Source organism: Acipenser ruthenus, chromosome 28 (genome assembly GCF_902713425.1).
Source record: "Acipenser ruthenus chromosome 28, fAciRut3.2 maternal haplotype, whole genome shotgun sequence".
NCBI lineage: Eukaryota > Metazoa > Chordata > Actinopteri > Acipenseriformes > Acipenseridae > Acipenser > Acipenser ruthenus.
In genome coordinates this window covers 5,948,601-5,970,491 of record NC_081216.1, presented here as the reverse complement: position 1 = coordinate 5,970,491, position 21,891 = coordinate 5,948,601, and the positions used below count along the sequence as shown (strand labels likewise).

The following is a 21,891-nucleotide window of genomic DNA, read 5'->3' as shown; positions in this document are numbered from 1 at the left end:
TTTTTTAAAGAACCTCGCAGCAGAGTTATGCCCTGGCTGTGGGGCTTATGGGCACACATCAGCCATATGCCCCACGCAGTATGAAGAGGAGGAACTAGCGCCCAGACGGGGGGACCGTGAGCGTCCAGCGCCCAGACGGGGGGACCGCGAGCGTCCAGCGCCCAGACAGGGGGACCGCGAGCGTCCAGCGCCCAGACCGGGGGACCGCCAGCGCCAGCGCCCAGACCGGGGGACCGCGGGAATCCAAAGAGAGGCAGCTGTTCCCACCTTCACCAGCAGAGCAAGAATGCCTGCTGTCCCCACTTCCACTAGCAGAGGGAGAATGCCTGCTGTCCCCACTTCCACCAGCAGAGGGTAAATGCCTGCTGGTATCACTTCCCCCACCGTCACCATCACTAGGAGAGGAGCCGGAGCTGCCTCTGCCTCCACCATCACCACCAGCAGAGGAAGAATGCCTGCTGGTTTCCCCTTCCGAGACAGAGGGAGAACCGCACCAGTCCCCTGCAAGTGAAGCACAGCTGCCCCAGTCCCCTGCAAGAGAGGAAGAGCAGCACCAGTCCCCTGCAAGAGGGGGAGACTACACGCTGCTTCCACCTCCGTCGCCAGGAGACTACACGCTGCTCCCACCTCCACCGCTTCCGCCACTAGGAGAGCAGCATGAGCTGCCTCTGCCTCCGCCACCGACAGGAGCAGAGCAGCAGGAGCTGCCTCTACCTCCACCGGCAGGAACAGAGCAGCAGGAGCTGCCTCTGCCTCCTCCACCAGCAGAGGGTGAATACCTGCTGGTCCCGTCTTCATTGTCGTGGGAGGACTGCTTGCCCCTCCCACCTCCACCAGCAGAGGGTGAATACCTGCTGGTTCCGCCTTCCCCAACATGGGAGGACTGCTTGCTGCTTCCACCTCCGCCACAAGAGGAGCTGCAGCTGAGTTTCGCTTCGCCCAAGGATGCCAGCCTCGCTTCGTCCAAGGATGCCAGCCGCGCTTCGCCCAAGGATGCCAGCCTCGCTTCACCCAAGGATGCTTGCCTTGCATCGCCTGGGGTCCCTGTTGCTCCGCATCGCCTGGGGCTGCCTGTTGCTCCGCATCGCCTGGGGCTGCCTGTTGCTCCGCATCGCAGCAGGAAGTACTGTGGCCGGAACTCCACCAAGGGGAACTGCCGGCCATGAAGAAGGGGGAGGAGGTCTGGAGACCACCAACCCCAGCAGCAGTTTCGCTGCCGGAGATCGTGGGGGAGGTCAGGAGACCTGCTCCCACTGCAGCACTTTCGCTGCTGGAAGTACTGTGGCCGGAGCCCCACCACGGGGGTCTGCTGGCTTTGAAGAAGGGGGAGGAGGTCCAGAGACCACCAACCCCAGCAGCAGTTTCGCTGCCGGAGATCGTGGGGGAGGTCAGGAGACCTGCTCCCACTGCAGCACTTGTGCTGCAGATGATACTGTGGCCGGAGCCCTGGAAGAAGGAGCTGTCGGCTACAAAGAAGGGAGGAGGTCAGGGGACCACCCCCCAAGCAGCCTTTCCGCTGCCAGGACTGCCCCAGCTGAAGGAGTCAGTCTGGGAGCTGTCAGCATGTCTGCTGACAGCATGGCCAGTAGCAGCCTGGCTACTGGCAACATTGTCACCTGTGGGCCCCTTGAAGCCTCCGGTTCTGGCCCAGGACTTTGTGCTGGACTTTTGGGCTTTTAAGGGGGGAGGTGGCCGTTGAGGCCATGTGTGCTGCGACACAAGGGGGGGTATATGTGGCAATGTGCCCCGCCCCTGTGTGCTTTTCTGTGTTGTATGTTGCGTGAGTTAATGTTGGTGTATAGATATGGCTGCACGGAATATAAATGGGTGTGTGCAGCACGAGTTATTTAAAATGTATAGTTGTATTTAAGCACGAGGATTGCACATCACTTCACGTGCATTTAAAGTATTTAATATGTGAGCACGAGGTTGCACATAATTAATTCACGTGCTGGGATTCAAGTGAATAATTAATTAGTAATTGAATCCCGGCACAACAGTGTATATAGATGCACGTTTTACTCACTCTGGGTTGTGTGTTCGGTGAGTGGAGAACAGGTGTGCAGAGGAGAAAGGAAAGTAACGTAAATAATAAGTGTTTAAACTCACCGTGTTTGTGTCTGTCCGTGCACCGTTTGTTAAGTGTTAGTCCGTTTTGTTTGTCTATTTATTTTGGCCTCAAGTGCCGTGTCCTGTGTTTTGTTCAACCGTTTATTTATTTGTTTATTAAACACTGAGCGCTGCCGCTCCCGCGTTTCATTCATCACCACTGTCTCTCTGTGTATTCATTTCCTGGATCTGACGGCACCACTCAGCCAGCCGTGTGACACCCCTCCATGGAATGGTGTCCATGCATTGCTAGGGAGTAAATAATTCCATCTAGGATTTCTATGATGTCATAAATTACAAGACCAATAAGCTACTAACAACCAAACGAGCAAGATGGGCTGAATGGCCTCCTCTCATTCGTAAACTTTCTTATTTTCTTAAGACTGAAGGTCGAGTAATTTATAAAGTGTCACAGAAACCCGAGATGGAATTGTTTTCATGTAACTCACTGAACAGGCACATCTATTTTTTATAATACATGGATACCCTTGCAATGCTAATACTAAAGAAGACGAGGTTCAGCAGTACAGTTTGGTTTTTTAAAACGTAGTGTTTCAGTGCTGTACAGACGTTCTATGTCGTTATCCACTGTTGCTTCAGCTTTATTTGGATGATTGCCTTTATCTTGTTTTAATTTCCTGTTCCTCTCCAGTTTCTCTGAGATACGAATGTACCAGCTTTACATCATTTTTTTTTTTTTTACGTATTCTCATTTTGTTTTATTAAAAAAACGATATATATATATATATATATATATACACACACACACACACACATATATATATATATATATATATATATATATATATATATATATATATATATATATATATAAAATACACACAATTGTACCTCTAAAGGATTAGTCTACTGCATTATCTGCAAGAAATGTATTCTCATTTTTAACGTATTCTCATTTTATTGCTCATTAATGAACATTTCTGCACTGTGGGTGTTCTCGAGTGATTGAAAACTAGACATTTTGTGTTAGAATTGAAAGTGATGGTCTCGAGGAATCGAATAGGTCAAACTTCAAATATATTTTCCTCAGAGGAATTATCACTTTTTGACATCACTACTGTGGTATTATGCCTTTTTTAATGGCTCTGGAAGCATATACAGTATATATATATATATATATATATATATATATATATATATATATATATATATATATATATATATACTGTATATATATATACAGACGTGCTCAAATTTGTTGGTACCCCTCCACAAAAAACGAAGAATGCACAATTTTCTCTGAAATAACTTGAAACTGACCAAAGTAATTGGCATCCACCATTGTTTATTCCAGATTTAATAGAAATCAGACTTTGCTTTTGATTTTTTATTCAACATAATATTGTAAATAATAAAACAAATGAAAATGGCATGGACAAAAATGATGGGACCGCTAACCTAATATTTTGTTGCACAACCTTTAGAGGCAATCGCTGCAATCAAACGTTTTCTGTAGCTCTCAATGATACTTCTGCACCTGTTAACAGGTAGTTTGGCCCACTCTTCCTGAGCAAACTGCTCCAGCTGTCTCAGGTTTGATGGGTGCCTTCTCCAGACTGCAAGTTTCAGCTCTTTCCATAGATGTTTGAAAGGATTCAGATCAGGACTCATAGAAGGCCACTTCAGAATAGTCCAATGTTTTGTCCTTATCCATTCTTGGGTGCTTTTAGCTGTGTGTTTTGGGTCATTATCCTGTTGGAGGACCCATGACCTGCGACTGAGACAGAGCTTTCTGACACTGGGCAGTACGTTTCGCTCCAGAATGCCTTGATAGTCTTGAGATTTCATTGTGCCCTGCACAGATTCAAGGCACCCTGTGCCAGGCGCAGCAAAGCAGCCCCAAAACATAACCGAGCCTCCTCCATGTTTCACTGTAGGTATGGTGTTCTTTTCTTTGAAAGCTTCATTTTTTTGTCTGTGAACATAGAGCTGATGTGACTTGCCAAAAAGCTCCAGTTTTGACTCATATGTCCAAAGGACATTCTCCCAGAAGGATTGTGGCTTGTCAATATGCATTTTAGCAAATTCCAGTCTGGCTTTTTTTATGTTTTTCTGTCAAAAGTGGAGTCCTCCTGGGTCTTCTTCCATGGAGCCTACTTTTGCTCAAAGCGACGGATGGTGCGATCAGAAACTGACGTACCTTCACCTTGGAGTTCAGCTTGTATCTCTTTGGCAGTTATCCTTGGTTCTTTTTCTACCATTCGCACTATCCTTCTGTTCAATCTGGGGTCGATTTTCCTCTTGCGGCTGCGCCCAGGGAGGTTGGCTACAGTTCCATGGACCTTAAACTTCTTAATAATATTTGCAACTGTTGTCACAGGAACATCAAGCCGCTTGGAGATGGTCTTATAGCCTTTACCTTTACCATGCTTGTCTATTATTTTCTTTCTGATCTCCTCAGACAACTCTCTCCTTTGCTTTCTCTGGTCCATGTTCAGTGTGGTGCACACAATGATACCAAACAGCACAGTGACTACTTTTCTCCATTTAAATAGGCTGAATGACTGATTACAAGATTGGAGACATGTGTGATACTAATTAAAGAAACAAATTAGTTTGAAATATCACTATAATCCAATTATTTATTATCTTTTCTAAGGGGTACCAACAAATGTGTCCAGGCCATTTTAGAATATCTTTGTAGAATAAGCAATAATTCATCTCTTTTCATAGCTTCTTTACTTTATTCTATGACATACCAAAGGCATGCAAGTATACATGATAAAATAGCTTTTAATTTCATCACTTTTCAGGAGGAATGAAGCATTATTTCAATGAGCTGTAAGGGTACCAACAAATTTGAGCACGTCTGTATATATATATGAAAGAAAATGTTTTTGAAAATGTACACATTTCATATGCCTTCAATATTTTAAAAAAACTATATATATATATATATATATATATATATATATATATATATATATATATATATATAAAATACATACAATTGTACCTCTAAAGGAATAGTCTACTGCATTATCTGCAAGAAATGCAACAAAGTGTATATTGGGGAAACTAAAAGAAGCATTCACATTAACCCCACTGCATTTCCAGTAGCCCATCACTTCAACAGTGATGATCACACCGCTGAAGACATCACAGTCTGTGTTATCAATCAGTGCTATGGAACAAATGTTGCTCGGAAACAAAAGGAATGAGAGTTTATCTTCAAACTGGGAACTTTGGAACCTCTGGGAATGAACATTCTATTCTAATAACGATGACATCATCCACAGAATTTTTGTATAATTACAATTCTTGAATCACAACAAGTTTACTGCACTGTGTTTACTTTTCTTTTTAAACAGCTGAAGAAGGGCTTTTACCCGAAACATCCTGAAAATAAAAGATTTTTTAATCTTTTAAACTTTTTTGTGTACATCTTTTCTATCATATAAGGGTCTAGGAATAAGAATATGAAGAATATGCTCAAAAGAAAGTGACTATGTAAAACAAAGAAATGTATTAAAAACAAATCTTAAAAAAAGAGGAATCAAAGAAAGAATTATAGAGACAGAGTTAAGAAAAGTGGATAAACTAAAAAGAGATCATCTACTAGATTATAAAAATAGAGATAAAAAGGTCAAAAGAGTCCCATTAGTAATGACTTACTCTAAACCTTTGCCCAATATTTTTAAGATAGTTTGGAAACACAGAAAAATTGAAAACAGTATTTCTTAAGGCCCCAGTTGTAGCATTCAAAAGAGAAGCTAATTTAGGTGATATTTTAGTTCACAGTAAACATAAAAGAATAATTGACAAAATAGGTTCTACGAATACTTGCAGTAGTACATGTAAGTGTGTAAATACATGGACAAAAGTAAAAAATATAATCAAACATAAGAACACCACATATCCACTAAAAACTAATACCTACTGTAAAAATAGCAATGTTGTTTATGGAATAGCCTGTGAAAAATGTGATGAAATAAAATATGTTGGAGAGACTGGAACAACTTTATATAAAATAATTCAGAACCACCTTTCATTAATTAGAAATAAAATAATAATAATAATAATAATAATAATAATAATAATAATAATAATAATAATAATAATAATAATAATTAGTACAGCACTTCACCAGTCAAGGACATAAATGATGTAAAGTGTGTAGTCTTAGAACAGCTAAAATTAGACAATGCGACATACAGAAGAATAAAAGAAAGTAAATGGATAAATAGACTGAACACGACTATGCCAGCGGGACTCAACAGAAAAACATGAACTAATTAACTTCAATAAATATTAACATTTAAATAAACAAACAAAAATAATTCAAAAGCTGTGCATGCTGATATACGCTGGGGAGACCAAATCAAGACTGATCCTCAGAGCCAGCATTGCATGATAATATAAATATAAAGTAATGTTAATTAGAATTAATACAGATTTAAAGATAGAAGTAAAAATGATCTCCCAATATATAGAACACCATTACATCTTGTAAGAATAAATCTTGGATTTGATTATAAACAATAACAAGTACTTGTCATGCCGTCAAAAACCTATAAACATCTCCAACGCTTTGATTCAAACACAGGCTCCCTTGAGAAAGATATGTACAACATATCGAAACGTTGGGCAGCTGGCTCTTTGAGCTAAATGGCCATCTCAAGGCCCCCCAGGAAAATATCCTCGTCCTCCCGCCCTCTCTGTGGGTCTGATGGTACGCTGCAATTGACCCAGAGTGTTGTGAATGTGCGTTGTAGTAAGTACTCCCCACAGTCCCCCGTGTTTTTTTGGGTGAGTGTTTTGAGCGTATTACCTACGGTGGCTCTGAAATGCAAAACACAACATTAAGGAAAATGCTGCAACATTAAGGAAAACGCTGCAACATTAAGAAAACCACAACGACATTAAGGAAAACGCTGCAACATTAAGATAAACACAACAACATTAAGGAAAACGCTGCAACATTAAGATAAACACAACAACATTAAGGAAAACGCTGCAACATTAACATCAAACCGGAATGGGTAGGTACATAGGAAAAGGGGTTCCACATCACTGATAGGAGGAACAACCTGTCAATCACAGTGCCACAGAACTGTATTTAATTTCCCAGCACTTCGTCCTTGCTCTCATGTAGGGTATATATAATTATAATATATTAATTAATAATAATAATAATAATAATAATAATAATAATAATAATAATAATAATAATAATAATAATCATCATCATCATAATAAACTAGCCTGTACGTGCTAAAAGATGTTTTGTTTTTTTATGTACGCTTGCAAGGAGGAATCGATTGATGTTGGTCATGATGATCGGAGCAGGTTAAATGCCCCATCCGGCACGGTTTAACTTGGTCCGGCTTTTACCCATTCCCGAGTATTTACACACAAATATCTATCTATCTATCTATCTATCTATCTCTCTCTCTCTCTCTCTCTCTCTCTCTCTCTCTCTCTCTCTCTCTCTCTCTCTCTCTCTCTCTCTCTCTCTCTCTATATATATATATATATATATATATATATATATATATGTCTATCTATCTATCTATCTATCTATATTATAGATAGATAGATAGATAGATAGATAGATAGATAGATAGATAGATATAGCTACCTTACATGTTATTAAGCATAAAGCGCAGGGAAATTATATTGTATTAATATGGACTGTGTTCGTCATACAGTGCCACAGCACAGTGATTGACAGTTTGTTCCTCCTATCAGTGATGTGGAACCCCTTTTCCTATGTACCTACCCATTCCGGTTTGAAGTTAATGTTGCAGCGTTTTCCTTAATGTTGTTTTTTGCACTTCAGGGCCACCGTATATTACAGCAGGAACCGGATAAAGGAGAAAAGACAGGGCTGTCTCGATGATGTAGCAATCCTGTGGGGTTTTGACTCGTCTTCATATTTTAATTTAGACAACACTCAACCAGCCTCCCCAACTTTAAAAGCCACGTGATTGGGTACAATGGTGGTACTCTGACATAGTTTTGGGCACTCTGATTGGCCTGTATTGTGCAATGGGGTGGATCGATGACGCGGCTTCTTCTCTGACAAGAAATACGCCATTTTGTCGTAAAGCTGAAGAGGAGCGAGAGAAAGATCTAGAAGTCGCTTCCTGAGGTAAATCTGATATCATCAATTAAACTGTGGTGATGTTGTTGTTATTATTATTATATGTTATTGTAAATTAGCAGCTGCCAATATTGGTTATCAAACGTAATCTCTAAGTAATAATGGGCAGTGGTGATTTCGGTGCCGCAGCAGACGCAGGCACATTGGTATTTTAGGGACTGGTATCGGATATCTTCCTTTTTTTAACAACTTTAACCTTTTTTTTTTTTAATGTTGTATGGTTTGAGAATACATTATTTTATATATTATATGTTTGTATTATATCAGCGTATTTTTATTTACAAGACAATTGTCGGTGCCTGTTTGTGTTTTCGAGCAAGCCTTCTTGTGACTGCAGCACCGATAAATCACACTAAGTGCAGGGATACAATTAAAAAATGTCCAAAAACAGATTCTATTTACAAATAGTTAATTCCATAAAAAGCCAACAAGGGTATATTATTATAATAGTTGAGGCTAGTGAGACATGTCTAGTTGTACATTTGAAGGTCCAGGTACAACAAAAAGTACATCATTGACTTTTGTGCCAGTGTTTACCAGTGTTTTTTGTTTGTTTGTTTTTTAGCTTTTAAAATAAAACTCGAATTGTGTGCTTTTAAAAACAATATGAACTACGCTTACTCAGTCATTTCCGGAAGTGACCAACTACCCTGCGTGTTCTCGTATACCTGCACGTCTTGTACTACAAAGCGCATACCACAGTAACTACACCTACAGTGACGCGATCGCCAGCCCCAACACTGATCCCACCCATGGGAAGTCCATTTTTATTTTTATTTTTCCGGAATCTGCTTAACCCTGTATTGTCAATATCGTAATGTTTGTAAAATTTAATTTAAGAAAGGCTCAGACACCTAAAAGTAAAGTGTAATATGACAATTTGATGAGTTTTACAAATAATTAATACATCGTCATTGCACTGTGAGTAAACAATTTAATTATCATTACGTTTAAAAAGGCAGTAATGATCTTACATGTTTCCATATAATATAGCAAGATTATAAATATTTGCAGTATGATAAAAAAAAAAAGACAAACGACAAGCATTTTCAGTGATATTTAGTTCTGTATAAGCTAGCATTGTCGGAAATGGTCTTGATGTAAGCGTTTTTTAAAATTATTGCTTAATACTCTCTGATTATTATAGTAACCTCCGCTTCTTTGGAAACCGTTCAATTATCTGTTTGTGCCCATTGCAACAATACTGTTAGAACGGACCCCTATTAAAATGTGCCATTGAACTTGTATTAGATCCTAAAATATATTGTTTAGCAATGTTTTTTGTTTGAGAAAGCAAGTACTTATTTTCAACGGACTACTTGGGTACACTAGCTGCATTGTATTGTTTTCCATTGATGTAAGGGATGCCCATATGTGTAATTCTTACAGCAAACAGCTATCCCCTACATTCAATGTATATCTGTGGGTTCAGTGCTGTAACGTGTATCCGTTTCCCAGAAAACAGTAGGAAGACAGTGCAGCTTGTCAATACAGGACTTGCAAGCTCCCTACTGCTGTCTCACAGTGGACAGAAATGGTATTGCCAGCTTTTTTGTTTACTAAAATGTATATAGTTATGTTTCATTTTTTATAAATTGTGTCAATGTTTTATATGCCATAACTTTGTTATTGTTTGGCTGTTTCTTACAAAATTTGGCAGTTATGTTCAGAAGCAATAAAAGTTTAGTTTTGCAGTGTAATTTTGTCCTTGAGGTCTTTTGCTCTCTGTATATCAAAATAACTGAGTTAGTTTTTGGGGGTGGTAGTTTTTATAATATATATCAATAGCTGTTTTTTTTTTTTGTTTTTTTTAAATAAAGACTTCTATGTCCTCAGGTTTTAGAGCCATTCTTAAAAGCACTGACAACAAGCTGATGTGACAGTCTGCACTCTGCGGCGCGAATATGATGTCACCATAACAGCAAAACCTGTGAGTGATTCTCTGACCTGACTTGAGCTGGTGTACTACACCGGATTCGGAGAGAGGGAAACAAACACGTATAGGAAAGAGAAGCTCAAACAAAATAATTAGCAATTTCCCGAATAGGCTACTTTTGATAAACTGACGAGAGATTTAGTGTTTTCCCGCAAATTACCGCAGTCTCTTTTATTTATTTATTTTTTGCCCACCCATCCCGCCCGCAACAAAGTACATTTTACCCAGTCCCGCTATTATGGCAGCGGATCCTGCAGGATCCCAGTCCCGCTGCAGGGTTCTACCATGAAGCTTATTTGATCAGAAAGTGCTTAACCAGTGTTATTGCAAAAACTTGCACCAACAAATGAGACAGTTGTGTGATTTTTATGTTTCATGCTTCATTTACTGTATTGATACGTATCATATCATGACCCTCGTATCGCGATACGTATCATATCGGGAAGACCCTGCCGATACCCAGCCCTACTGCCATGTGGTTTTCAGGCAGGGAAACCATTCTTGTAATGGACTCTTGTTTGGTTTGGCCGTATTATCCTTTACATGCCTCAAACACTCCACTTGTATGTAACGTTTGGGTTGTTATGGTGAGGTACTTTAGTTTTCTGGTTTAGACGAAGACAAGTCGTTATAATATGTATTAACAGGAGGCAATATTTTGGGGAAAGATGCTGTTTTTTAAAACATGCTCAGGCTTCAGTTTAAAATTGTATGCCTTGAAAAGGTTATGCTGCAGCAGCATTGCTGAGCAGTGCATTTCAGGTTGTGCTGACTGAAAGAAAGTACAGTACAATTGCTGCCTATGTTCCTGTTGGCTCCATGCTCCTGGTTTTAACATTTAAACAGTTGTATCCCTTTTCAAGTATTATGTTACCTGTCTCCATTCCACCCGGCACATATTGCCAGGGTGCAGTATCTTCTTTCCCTGTGTGATGGCTTAAATTTAGGATGCATTCACACTGGGTCTGTTTCAAACTGACTCAGTCTAGTTTGTTTTGTTTGAAACAGTGTATCGGTGTGCTTGCTGTTCACACTTACCTGTGAGCAAAGGGACAGGGTTCGTTTGGATGCAAACTAAAGTTTTTTTTTTTCAGTCCTTTAACATTAAAATTTAAGACTGAGTCTGTCTGTGTTCATAATGCAGTTTTCAAACAAACTCAGTTGTGTGATGTGTGAACCGGATGTTTACAATATCCTGCAAGGCATATTGAAAGATGGCAGCTATTGATGTATTGCACTGGTTTTTATTATAGCATGTTTTAGATTTATTACATATTGCTGTGGAAGAAAGCACTGGGGGAGCACTTGGCTAATTCTAATTAATACATGTATTGAATGCCTATAGGAGAATAATGCAGTTTACACAATTCTGCACAGTTCTCCTATTGTCTGCATTAAACTAAGTAATTAAGAAAATACTTTTGTTGTTCGGCTTGGATTTTGGTGTCTGACCAAATTTCTGTTAGACCTTGGTGACATTTGTTCAGAGAATAGCTGGCGGTATGCGAGGGTGGCGTTATAAAGGGGGGCGGTATAACATGGGACAACTGTATATTGCAGGACCAGGTTGTTTTTTTTTTTGTTTTGTTTTATTAAACAAGTATTTTACTCGCATTGCTGCAGTGTAATAGCTTACCATGAATATTCATGACTGTGTCCCTTTCCATTCTGTGCGTCCCGTGAACGCAAGACACAATATTTTCCCGTCCATTGGATTTAATTTGCGTCAAGGATGCAAAATTTTGCGTTAACGTGACCTCTGCATGTGCATTGCCAAGGTTGCTAGTTTTGGAAACAGTGTCTGGTTATTTTTCCACCACAGCAGTGGATCTTCAGTAACGTTTAATGGCATTTCAGAGCTTATGTCATCACCTCTTGTCTGATTGATTAGGCTTTCCTTGGAGGTCATCTCTGGTTGCTGCTGTCCACTAAATAACAATGCAAATGCTTGTTCTGTTGTGTGTGTGTGTGTGTGTGTGGTGTGTGTTTTTTTTTTTTTTTTTTTTTTTAAACTGGCAAGTCACTTGTAGTGGCACACAGTTTGCGTTGTTAGTGGGACTGCTGTCCATCAGCCTAACTAGTCTGGAAAGCATTGCTTCAACTACAGTGGCTTTGGCTTGTTCTGATAGGAAATCCAAATTGTGAAATCATTTACCAAGGAATGATGCAAAAAGCAGAGGCAGAACTTTGTCTGGGGCATTCAGTTGATATAATTGCTGTGATAAATTACACAGTAGTTTTTCTCGCTAACTTTGTGCATTTGGACTTTGCAAAGCAGGTCTTGTGTCCCCTTCACAACAGGAACTTCGCTCAGTCTGTATTGTCCCTGTTGCAACTGGTACATGGAACTAGCTGTAGTGTTTCTCTGCACTTAACAGTACTGTAGCTAATTCAAATGGCTGAAGTAGAGGGAGTACCTCAACCATTAGTTGCCACTGCTTGGTAGTTAGATCTAAAGTAACAGCATCAGACTTTGTTGTCAGATCGGGGTTTGACAAAACTTCAATTACTGGCCACTTCGACAAGTAGACGTTCAAACATATAATATACCGTATTCTATCTTATTTGCATCCAGTATTACTTCAGTGGTGCCTTTTCTGTGTTGATCATTTCTGTTTGTTTTCTATGTAAAGCACTCGTTGCCAGCTCACATTTTTTAAAATGTGCAACCAGTCTTCTTGCTGTTGCCAGTAATGTGTGTACGGATCAAACATCCTCCAAACTGTTCTGAATGCACAGGTTTATATTGTGCCCTGCACAGAGCACACTTGCCACGTCATTAAAAGGTGCTCCAGTATGGTCATTTACATGCTTAAGTAAAGGTATTGGTCTGCAAATGTTTGCAGCATTGTCGTGGACACATGCTATTAGTTTTGAAGTCGCTCCAAATTCAGTGTTGATTTGATAGATTTGCTTCTGCTAAATTCACAGTGGTGTGCCTGTCACTTAATGTTCTTGTTGCTAGTACTGTTTGATTTGAGTTCCCAGTGTTGCGTTATGTAATGGCTTCCTGTGCCATGCTTGTCCATACATCAGTGCATCGATCCATCGTCCCAGCCCTAGAGGATGTAGAAAGAGTTTGGACAGACAGCCGCGTCAAACTTTTAAAATAAATATAGGTCAGTCTCCAATATTTGGTACCAGTGTCACACTGGTACCAAATGCACAGTCCTAAGGAGGGGTCCGCATTGGGACTAGTATGAAAATATGCTGTTGTGGTATTCTCAGCTGAGGTCACAAGACACTGTCCCAAGTTAATGTAACATGAACGTATTGGCACCAGACACAGGGCTCGACCGTCCCTTCGGAGCGCATTGTTAGAGGCAGTAAGAATGTAACCCTTTTGAGAGAATGCTGTGCAGTGTTAAACAAGAACAACTGCAGTTCATGTTTAATATCGATGTAGTGTTGTTTGTTCTGAATGCATAGAGTTATGAAGACTGAAAGATGGTGTTCAGTTTTTAATGGTTCAGTTAGCATTGTTGCAGAGAATGTTCGTTCTAACCAATAGAAGAGCAATGATCTCTGCTTTTGATCATTATCAAGCCTGCTGTGATTTTATTTTATTTATTTTTTTTATAAAGAAATCTGAAATAAAAATGTGAAAATGGCATATCACTAGAGAACTGTACTCCTTATCGTATTTAAAAAGATTAGCTGATCTAAAAGCAATGATATTTCAGATAAAGCTTTTAACCACATTCCCATTTGTATCTTTTCCAGGTTGTTTATACAAATCAAACTACAATGGGGAATATAATTGGGAACCTGTTTAAAGGCCTTTTTGGGAAGAAGGAGATGAGAATTCTGATGGTGGGGTTGGACGCAGCCGGAAAAACAACAATCCTTTACAAACTGAAATTGGGAGAGATTGTAACTACCATCCCCACAATAGGTAAGTGGGTAAATAGGTAAAGCCTATAATAGGGACCAATTCAGAATCAAAGGCACAAAATATTCAGTTTATTCTGTGTGTTGTAGGATATTTGTATTTCTGAAAGTTCAATCTTTTTAGGATTTATTTTGTCAGTGCCACAATTTATGGGATGTCTAGTAACTTGCATTATCTGTTAACATTTTAGGATAGGCAAAAGCATTACTTTTTTTCTGAAACTTTTTTTTTTTTTTTTTTTTTTAACCCCTTGCAGGTTTTAATGTAGAGACAGTCGAATACAAGAACATCAGCTTTACAGTGTGGGATGTAGGCGGTCAAGATAAAATCCGACCTCTCTGGCGCCATTACTTCCAGAACACACAAGGTCAGTGTCCCTGTGATTTTCCCAAAGATTCAGATCTGTACATCACATACTGGAATGTTTATTATGTATGTAGGAATTAAAAGTTGGGAAAATGTTTGTTTTCTGAAGACAAGTAGTATAAGAAATCTATCAGATGATCTTTTGCTTTAAACATGTGGGTCAAAACTATTCATTTATTGCTTGTCAAGACCTGAAGTTGTTGTGATTTGTGTAATTACCAGGGAAGTTTAGTGTGTTGTCACAACTCCTCACATTGACTGTACCTCTGTATTTTGTGCAGGTTTAATTTTCGTGGTTGACAGTAATGACAGGGAGCGAGTAAACGAGGCGAGAGAAGAGTTGACGAGAATGCTTGCAGAGGATGAACTGCGGGACGCTGTGTTGCTTGTTTTTGCAAACAAACAGGTAGAAATAGACTGCTTTCTGCTACCACTTCTGTATTTCTTTAAAGTGTAGACACCCACCCTTAAAATAACATATCAAGAACCCCCACCACAAAATCTGTTTCATCACTGACTCATTCCTGCAGGACCTCCCCAACGCCATGAACGCTGCTGAGATCACAGACAAGCTGGGGCTGCACTCCCTGCGCAACCGGAACTGGTACATCCAGGCCACCTGCGCCACCAGCGGTGACGGCCTCTATGAGGGGCTCGACTGGCTCTCCAACCAACTCAAAAACCAGAAATGATCCATTCCATTGGCCGTGTGAGACGGCAGCACCAGTCCCGGCCCCTCCACCCACTTGGGGCCCTGGCTGGTACAGCCCTGCATATATGTGTGTGTGTGTGCGAGTGTGTCTGCGTGTCTTTGAGCTCTGAGTGGGAGCAGCCCTCGTGCACTGTGCCTTACACCTCCTGTGGAAACAGTATTGCAGTTTTCTAAAGAACACTACCTGCCTTTTTGTCTCTAGCTATGGAAATTTTTTACTTGGGCATTGAAATTTACTGGGTGTACTGGCAGTCAGTCAAGAATAGATTTTATTACAACAAACTTGGTGTCCTCTTTCTATGACGACTATGATTGAACAGGGCTGTAGGAAAGAGTGTCTACCAGTTCATGATTGCCGGTTAATAGAACAGTCCAAGTTTTTATTGTAATGTAGGGATAGAAAAATAACTGTCTGCCATTTCAAGACTTGCAGGATCTCTAGTCATTTTTCCTTTCTAACTAGCAAAGTTACTTGCGCATAAAAAACTTAGAAGATTGGACATCCTTTTGGGCCCTTTTTATTTTGGTAAACTAATCTTTTAAAAGCCCCTTTTTGAAGGTATAGTCATCTGACCTATTGGACACTCTATTCCAAATGTTTCACTAGATATAAAGATTTTGTTATTTCTCCATCTGTGATCTGTTTTTTGTATTAAACACTAGAATTATTATTATTATTATTATTTATTAGCAGATGCCCTTATCCAGGGCGACTTACATTTGTTACAAGATATCACATTATACATTATTTCACATTATACAGGTATCACATTATTTTTACATACAATTACCCATTTATACAGTTGGGTTTTTACTGGAGCAATCTAGGTAAAGTACCTTGCTCAAGGGTACAACAGCAGTGTCCCCCCACTGGGGATTGAACCCACAACCCTCCTGTCAAGAGTCCAGAGCCCTAACCACTACTCTACACTGCTACTCCAGAATGCAGCAATGTTACATGTTGAAGAATATACAATGAACTGTGCTTGATTATTCTTGACCATGCACTTTGTGATTTATTATTAAGGCATAGAAACCTAGAATGATGGTCTTCTGCAAAGGATTATTTTAAATTCTCATAGTATTTTCAGAAACTACTACCTTTTTTTTTTTGTAAACTGCTGCGTACAGAGAGGTTTTCCAATTATATGGGGGTGGGACAGAGGAGGGGATTGTAGTTTAAAAAAGAAAAGCAGAGAAAGTGTGTCACATATTTGAGGTACAGCTCGCTGAATTCCTGTTGCCACACTGCCTGCCTGTAAGCCAGAGATCCTAAAAAAATATTATGGGTGCACAAAGGCCTTGGGGTGGTAAGGCCTTTACAGAGAGCTGCTGCCACTCTTGTTTTCGTACAGAATACCTGACTCCCAGATGGGCTTGCTGCTGGGAAGGAAGGTGTACAGTTGCATCTAATTGCAAATCTAACCAATTTGTCTTGATTTGGGGTAGTTACTGGAATGGGGTGGGGGTTGTGAAACTATGACCTTAATGCAGTGTTTGTGTGTCTCTTGGAACTGCACTGAAAGTCTGGTTTGAGCTGCTGTAGGATGGCTTGCAAAAAGTATAGTATTTGGCCCACAATGTCATTAAAAAATGAAATTGCATACAACAAAGAATGTTGTGTTTCAAAGAAGACAATCCGGACATGCTGTACCAATGACTGATGGCATCGGCACAAAGATTCCATTTACATGTTGTCATGTTCACAGCTGAAGGATGTGTTTTGGCCTTAGTTGTGCTGGGAACATAACAGACCTGAATTGGGGCAAATACCCTCAAGTAGCAACATGGCTATCATCAAAAAAACAATTACAACATATGTATCGGCTGTACGGAGAGAAAAACTACTCCTGTATTGTAGAATACAGACTGAAAAATCTCTTCACAAAACACTCGTAAGTGTCAATGGATGGCAAATATGATCTTCTGTTGCACAGAGGATGATGATTTGTTGCGTGGGAAACTGATTCAGGCATGTAGTCAAACAATTTGATGGTGCATCTAATTTTATTTATTAATTGCATTTATATAGCTTTTTTATACAAAAGTATCGCAAAGCACTGTACAGTACATAGCAGAAAAAAAATAACAAACCACCTATATTTGTTTAGCATGTCACACTAGAACTGTCACAATCGGACCATTTAAATAACAGATTTAAATAACTTTATGCAGACTCAAAAGCAGCAATTTTAAAGTTACGTTAAAATCCACTAAGATAAGAAAGCCATTTTATAAAAGTGTGTTTTTAGTCTCGACTTCAAAACTGTAACGGTCCCAGCTTCCCAACCAAACGAAGGAAGAGCATTGCATAATTTTGGAGCTCTACAAGAAAAAGCCTTACCTCCTTTGTTGACGCTAGGAATAACCAACAGCCCTGTATCCTGTGATCAGAGTGCGGTTTGGAAGACACAGGGTTAGTAATTCCTGCAAATAACTAGGTGCTAATCCATGCAGGGCCTTGTAAGTTAACAATGAAATCTTAAAATCAATTCTATACTGCACGGAGCCAGTGTAAAGAGGCCAAAACGGGTAATATGTTCACTATTCCTGGCTTTAGCCAGAATTCTAGCGGCAGTATGTTGAACAAGGCAAGTGGGATACCACACGTTTTGGGACACCAGAAAAAGTGGATTACAATAATCAGTTCTAGATGAAACAAAGGCATGCATTAGTCTCTCTGCATCAGATATGGAAATAATTGGCTTGGCTATATTTCTCAAATTGTAAAAATATATTTTCCTAATATGAGTCTCAAATGAGAGATCAGGATCAAAGATGACCCCCAAACTCTTAACTTCAGTAGGATGGAATGGTCTACAGTATCAAAGGCAGCACTTCGATCTAGAAGAAATAAAATGATGGAGCCTGAGTCAGCTTATCAGCAGATCAAGAGCTGTCTCGGTGCTATGTGCAGCACGAAAACCAGACTGAAACTTATCGAAATATACCATTAAGATTTTATAAGTGTTTGTAATTGAATTGTAACAACTCTCTCTAGAACCTTAAGTAGTAGGTTGGAAATTGGGCATATAGATAGTTATTGAACTGAGGATCCAAATAGTGTTTCTTAAGCATAGGCTTTACCACAGCTACTTAAATGCTGAGGGAACTATACCATGTAGCTAGAAACATCCTAGTATTGCAGATCTGGAGCAGATGGTAGACAGTTATGCCCACATTGCCTCTGTCCTTTTGGTATTTGGGATACCAAAGATGTATGTCAAACCCAAGGTCCTACACATGAACACCATGTCCTTGATGCTAGACTGGATTCAGAGGACCAGCAAGGTCAGGATGGTTAAGCACTACCTGCTGGTTATGATAGTCAGCCCATGTCTTCACAGCTAGGCCCATTAGTCATCCTGGACTGGGTCAGGTGGTAAGGTAATGGCTGCTTACTTTCCTTCATAGTACACATGATACTACAGTGCAATGTTTTATTCAATTCGGGTGTAGGCAAAAATATACCCTTATTTCAAGCCATCACTTGCTGAAAGTCTGTCTTGCTGAGCAGAGATGGGGCAGAGGGCACATTGTGTTTTGATCAAAAGAAATATAATTGTCTAGTTCTCAGTCCAGATTTTCACTGTAAACCATATTGTATATCAGTGTTGTAACAAGGTACTGAAATATCTTGAAACTGCATCCACATGCTTTTCCCAACTTTTAAATCTCCCTTTATTTGAAAACGACTCCTGTTATAGCTTGCGACCATCAGAAAGCAGATGACTTTCACAAAACTAAAATACAAACTGTTTCCACTGGTTTGAAGACCAAAACCATATGCCTTGTTGTACTGTACTCTTCTAAGCAGGACAGGAATACTGATACTGCAGTTCATTTCCAAGAACACCAACTTCCAAAACTGAAATAAACTGTCAAAGATACTATATGAGTCAAGTTCTACATTTTTTAACTTTATAAACTAGGCAGTATTTCAAATACCATTGTTATAAATGTGAAGCTTTAAGTTTGAAACCCCTTTCTGTATAAATTGACTTGTACAAAACGTGTGCAGATATGATTTTTTTTTTTTTTTCTAAAACCTGATCTGATTCTTGGATTTTTAACCATGTTGTAACTTGTCTGAGAAATGCACTATAATAAATAGAGATCTCTATTCAATATATTGTTTCTGGAAAATCATTTGTTTCAACTCTTAATTATAGCTAGGGCTAATGATTTTTGGTTTTAACCGATAAATGATGAAGCACTCCTGATGCAAATATAAAATGAAATCGGTGGATAGCCAATAAACTGGAAAAGATATACAATTCACACTGACTTCACCGCTTTCCCATGGCGAAAATATATAAACCCACCCCAACTACTGAGTGGCATCAAATTCTACATTTCTATTGGAGACTCTGCTTACGAGATTTCTAATGAGATTACAATTACAGTATAAGGCATGTTCGCGCGATTTAAAGCTATATTAGATAATTTAAAACAGAGTTGCAAATTGTGACAAAATATAAATAAATGCCTTGACACAAAAACCCCAGAAGAATGTGCCCATGACCATATGGATTTTGTTGTTGAAGACAGCAAAGTAAAGAAGGTAAAACTAGTGTGCAAGTACTGTCGAGTTACTGCTATTGTGACAGAAAAAAACGGCCAAGCATTTTCAAAAATAACTGAAAACAATAATGTCATGCAGTATATAAAAAGCCAAAGCCCTGAAAAAAGAGGATTTACATAAAACTCAAATAACAAATCACAAGCAGTACATTCATCACAAAATCAGAAAACACTCCAACATGTTCATAAATCTTTTTATTATAAAGGGATTGTATTACTTTTACAGCAATATACTGTCTGTAATATACTGTGACAAAGTTAAATACAATGGGCCAGTTACTGTCACTGTTTAAAGTTACAAGAAGCTGGAAACAGAACTAATAAAAACCAGGCCACAATCACAATTTTCATTTTAGGTATCCAAACAGATTTTTTTAATTACAAAAGAGGAGGTCACCACATCGCCATATTGCCAGTTATGCTGTTTCTTTTTTCTTTTTCTTTTTTTTATTATTCAATAAAAATTAAGTATTAATTACTTAATGAAAAAAAAAGAAAAAAAAATCTGAAAACACAAGCTGCAGGATTTGAAACACATTGAATTTCACTACATTAAAAATCACATTTATCTATAAATGGCTCTTCATATTAGACTAAACTATTTATTTACTGATGATTTGAAATACTAGTGATGAAATGTTGGATATTACAGCAATGCAGGTTCATAATTAAGAAAGTGTAAAATCATGTAACTAAGGGTAAAGGGAGGAAAAACAGATTTAATAAAAATATTTTAAATTAAAAATGAGAACTCTACGCTACTGCATAATAACTCTCATGATTACTATCAAGTACATTAATTCAGACGAGACATCTAATGGCCACAAGCTGCAACAACAGCGTTAGAAATAAAAAAAAACGATATATAAAAAATACATAAAAGTTTCCGCTTCTGTCAACTTACATTTTTTTTAAGTTAGAGGATTTATCTAAGCCTTGCACAAGGCACCTTGCTTTCTACAAGAACCTTGCTTTCCACAAGCTAAAAACTGCAATATACTAATCAGTCTGCAATCATAAAAATCTGTTCATTTTTTTTAGTTCCACCCATTCACTAAAAAAAGTAATGTAAAATAAATAAATAAAAAACGTACATTATTGAATACATCTCAAATGCAAAACTTCTAAACTTTATAGAACTTCAAAAATACATGGGTACTGATAAAATCTACACTAGACACTGTGTTTTGCATTTAAACAGAAATTACAAACCCTAACCTTTACAAGTAATTTAAACTACAGCAGACATATTTACATTGAGCCAGACAATGTTAAGAACCAAATGTAACCCAAACCAGCTAGTTAGAAAAATAAAATATTGCAGTATTCTACAATCACATAACTCAAAAGCAGCATTTCTGTATACAGTTTAGTGCAATTCATTACAATGGAGAAAAAAAAAAAAAAAAAAGATTTGCCCTCTCAAACATTCACAAACTTCCAACAGTCAATTAAAAAACCATCAGCATCAAAGCATTGATATGCAGTTTTCAGGTTTTTTTTCCTGCAGTTTTAGATACAACAGCTTAAGCTTAGCTATCAGACAACAAGCTACGGTCCAGTATTCTTTCAGTGTTAGGGATTGTGAGGGAGACATTTACAATAACTAAGGTTAACTAACAGAAATAGAGGACCTATAAAAGGTGAAATATGACCATTGGCAAAGAAGAACGCATGGCTTATCTTTTAATTCTTTTAATTATTATTTTTATTTTTTTTACCACACAGGCTGACTCATAACCATTGCACCAGAGGGTACAAATAGTACCATAGAACATGTCTTTTAGTTTTGTTTCAAGTTGACATTTCCACACTAAGTTCTAAGTTAATGTAATGTGTCAGATGTAACTGGGAAGTTGTGCACCAAGCCAGGAGAATGGCAGTGCTCAATTTGAACATGCAGCTATGTAATCATGTCTTTATTGTTTTCTGAATCAAAGATAACTAACATAAATAACTGCCGCCACTCAAAACATAGAAAGCATGGCTGTTCATTGGCTGCAAATTCCAAAACTCATTGTTTAGCTCATAACCATGCTTTTATCGTAATTCTTCTGTACACCCCTTTGTTACTCTACTGAATTGCAAGGAAACCTGGTACTTACATTTCGTATTTTAAAGATCATTCATTTGAATTTGAAAAAAGGGAAAACACCACACACAGA

General features: G+C 38.7%; 1 protein-coding gene across 3 annotated transcripts; it reads left to right on the top strand.

The window, feature by feature from the left end:
• The first annotated feature begins 7,964 nt into the window (after window positions 1-7,964).
• Window positions 7,965-19,270, top strand: LOC117435001 (ADP-ribosylation factor 1-like). 3 transcript variants are annotated; one of them, XM_034057821.3, is made up of 6 exons: window positions 7,965-8,224; window positions 10,073-10,166; window positions 13,896-14,067; window positions 14,321-14,431; window positions 14,712-14,836; window positions 14,961-19,270. In XM_034057821.3, exons 3-6 carry the CDS (start codon window positions 13,920-13,922, stop codon window positions 15,120-15,122), a joined length of 546 nt encoding a protein of 181 aa, XP_033913712.1. In that variant the 5' UTR covers window positions 7,965-8,224; window positions 10,073-10,166; window positions 13,896-13,919; the 3' UTR covers window positions 15,123-19,270. The 3 variants fall into 3 exon arrangements, with proteins under 3 accessions (XP_033913712.1, XP_033913710.1, XP_033913711.1); XM_034057820.3 differs by lacking the exon at window positions 7,965-8,224 and adding an exon at window positions 9,654-9,773; XM_034057819.3 differs by lacking the exon at window positions 10,073-10,166 and having other exon boundaries at window positions 7,969-8,224.
• Window positions 19,271-21,891: the final 2,621 nt, after the last annotated feature.

Bases quoted from the DNA above. Each gene is read 5' to 3' on its own strand.
- LOC117435001 (XM_034057821.3), top strand. From the start codon at position 13,920: ATGGGGAATATAATTGGGAACCTGTTTAAAGGCCTTTTTGGGAAGAAG. The intron at 14,068-14,320 runs GTAAGTGGGTAA...AACCCCTTGCAG, and splicing joins AACTACCATCCCCACAATAG to GTTTTAATGTAGAGACAGTC. The intron at 14,837-14,960 runs GTAGAAATAGAC...TCATTCCTGCAG, and splicing joins TTGTTTTTGCAAACAAACAG to GACCTCCCCAACGCCATGAA.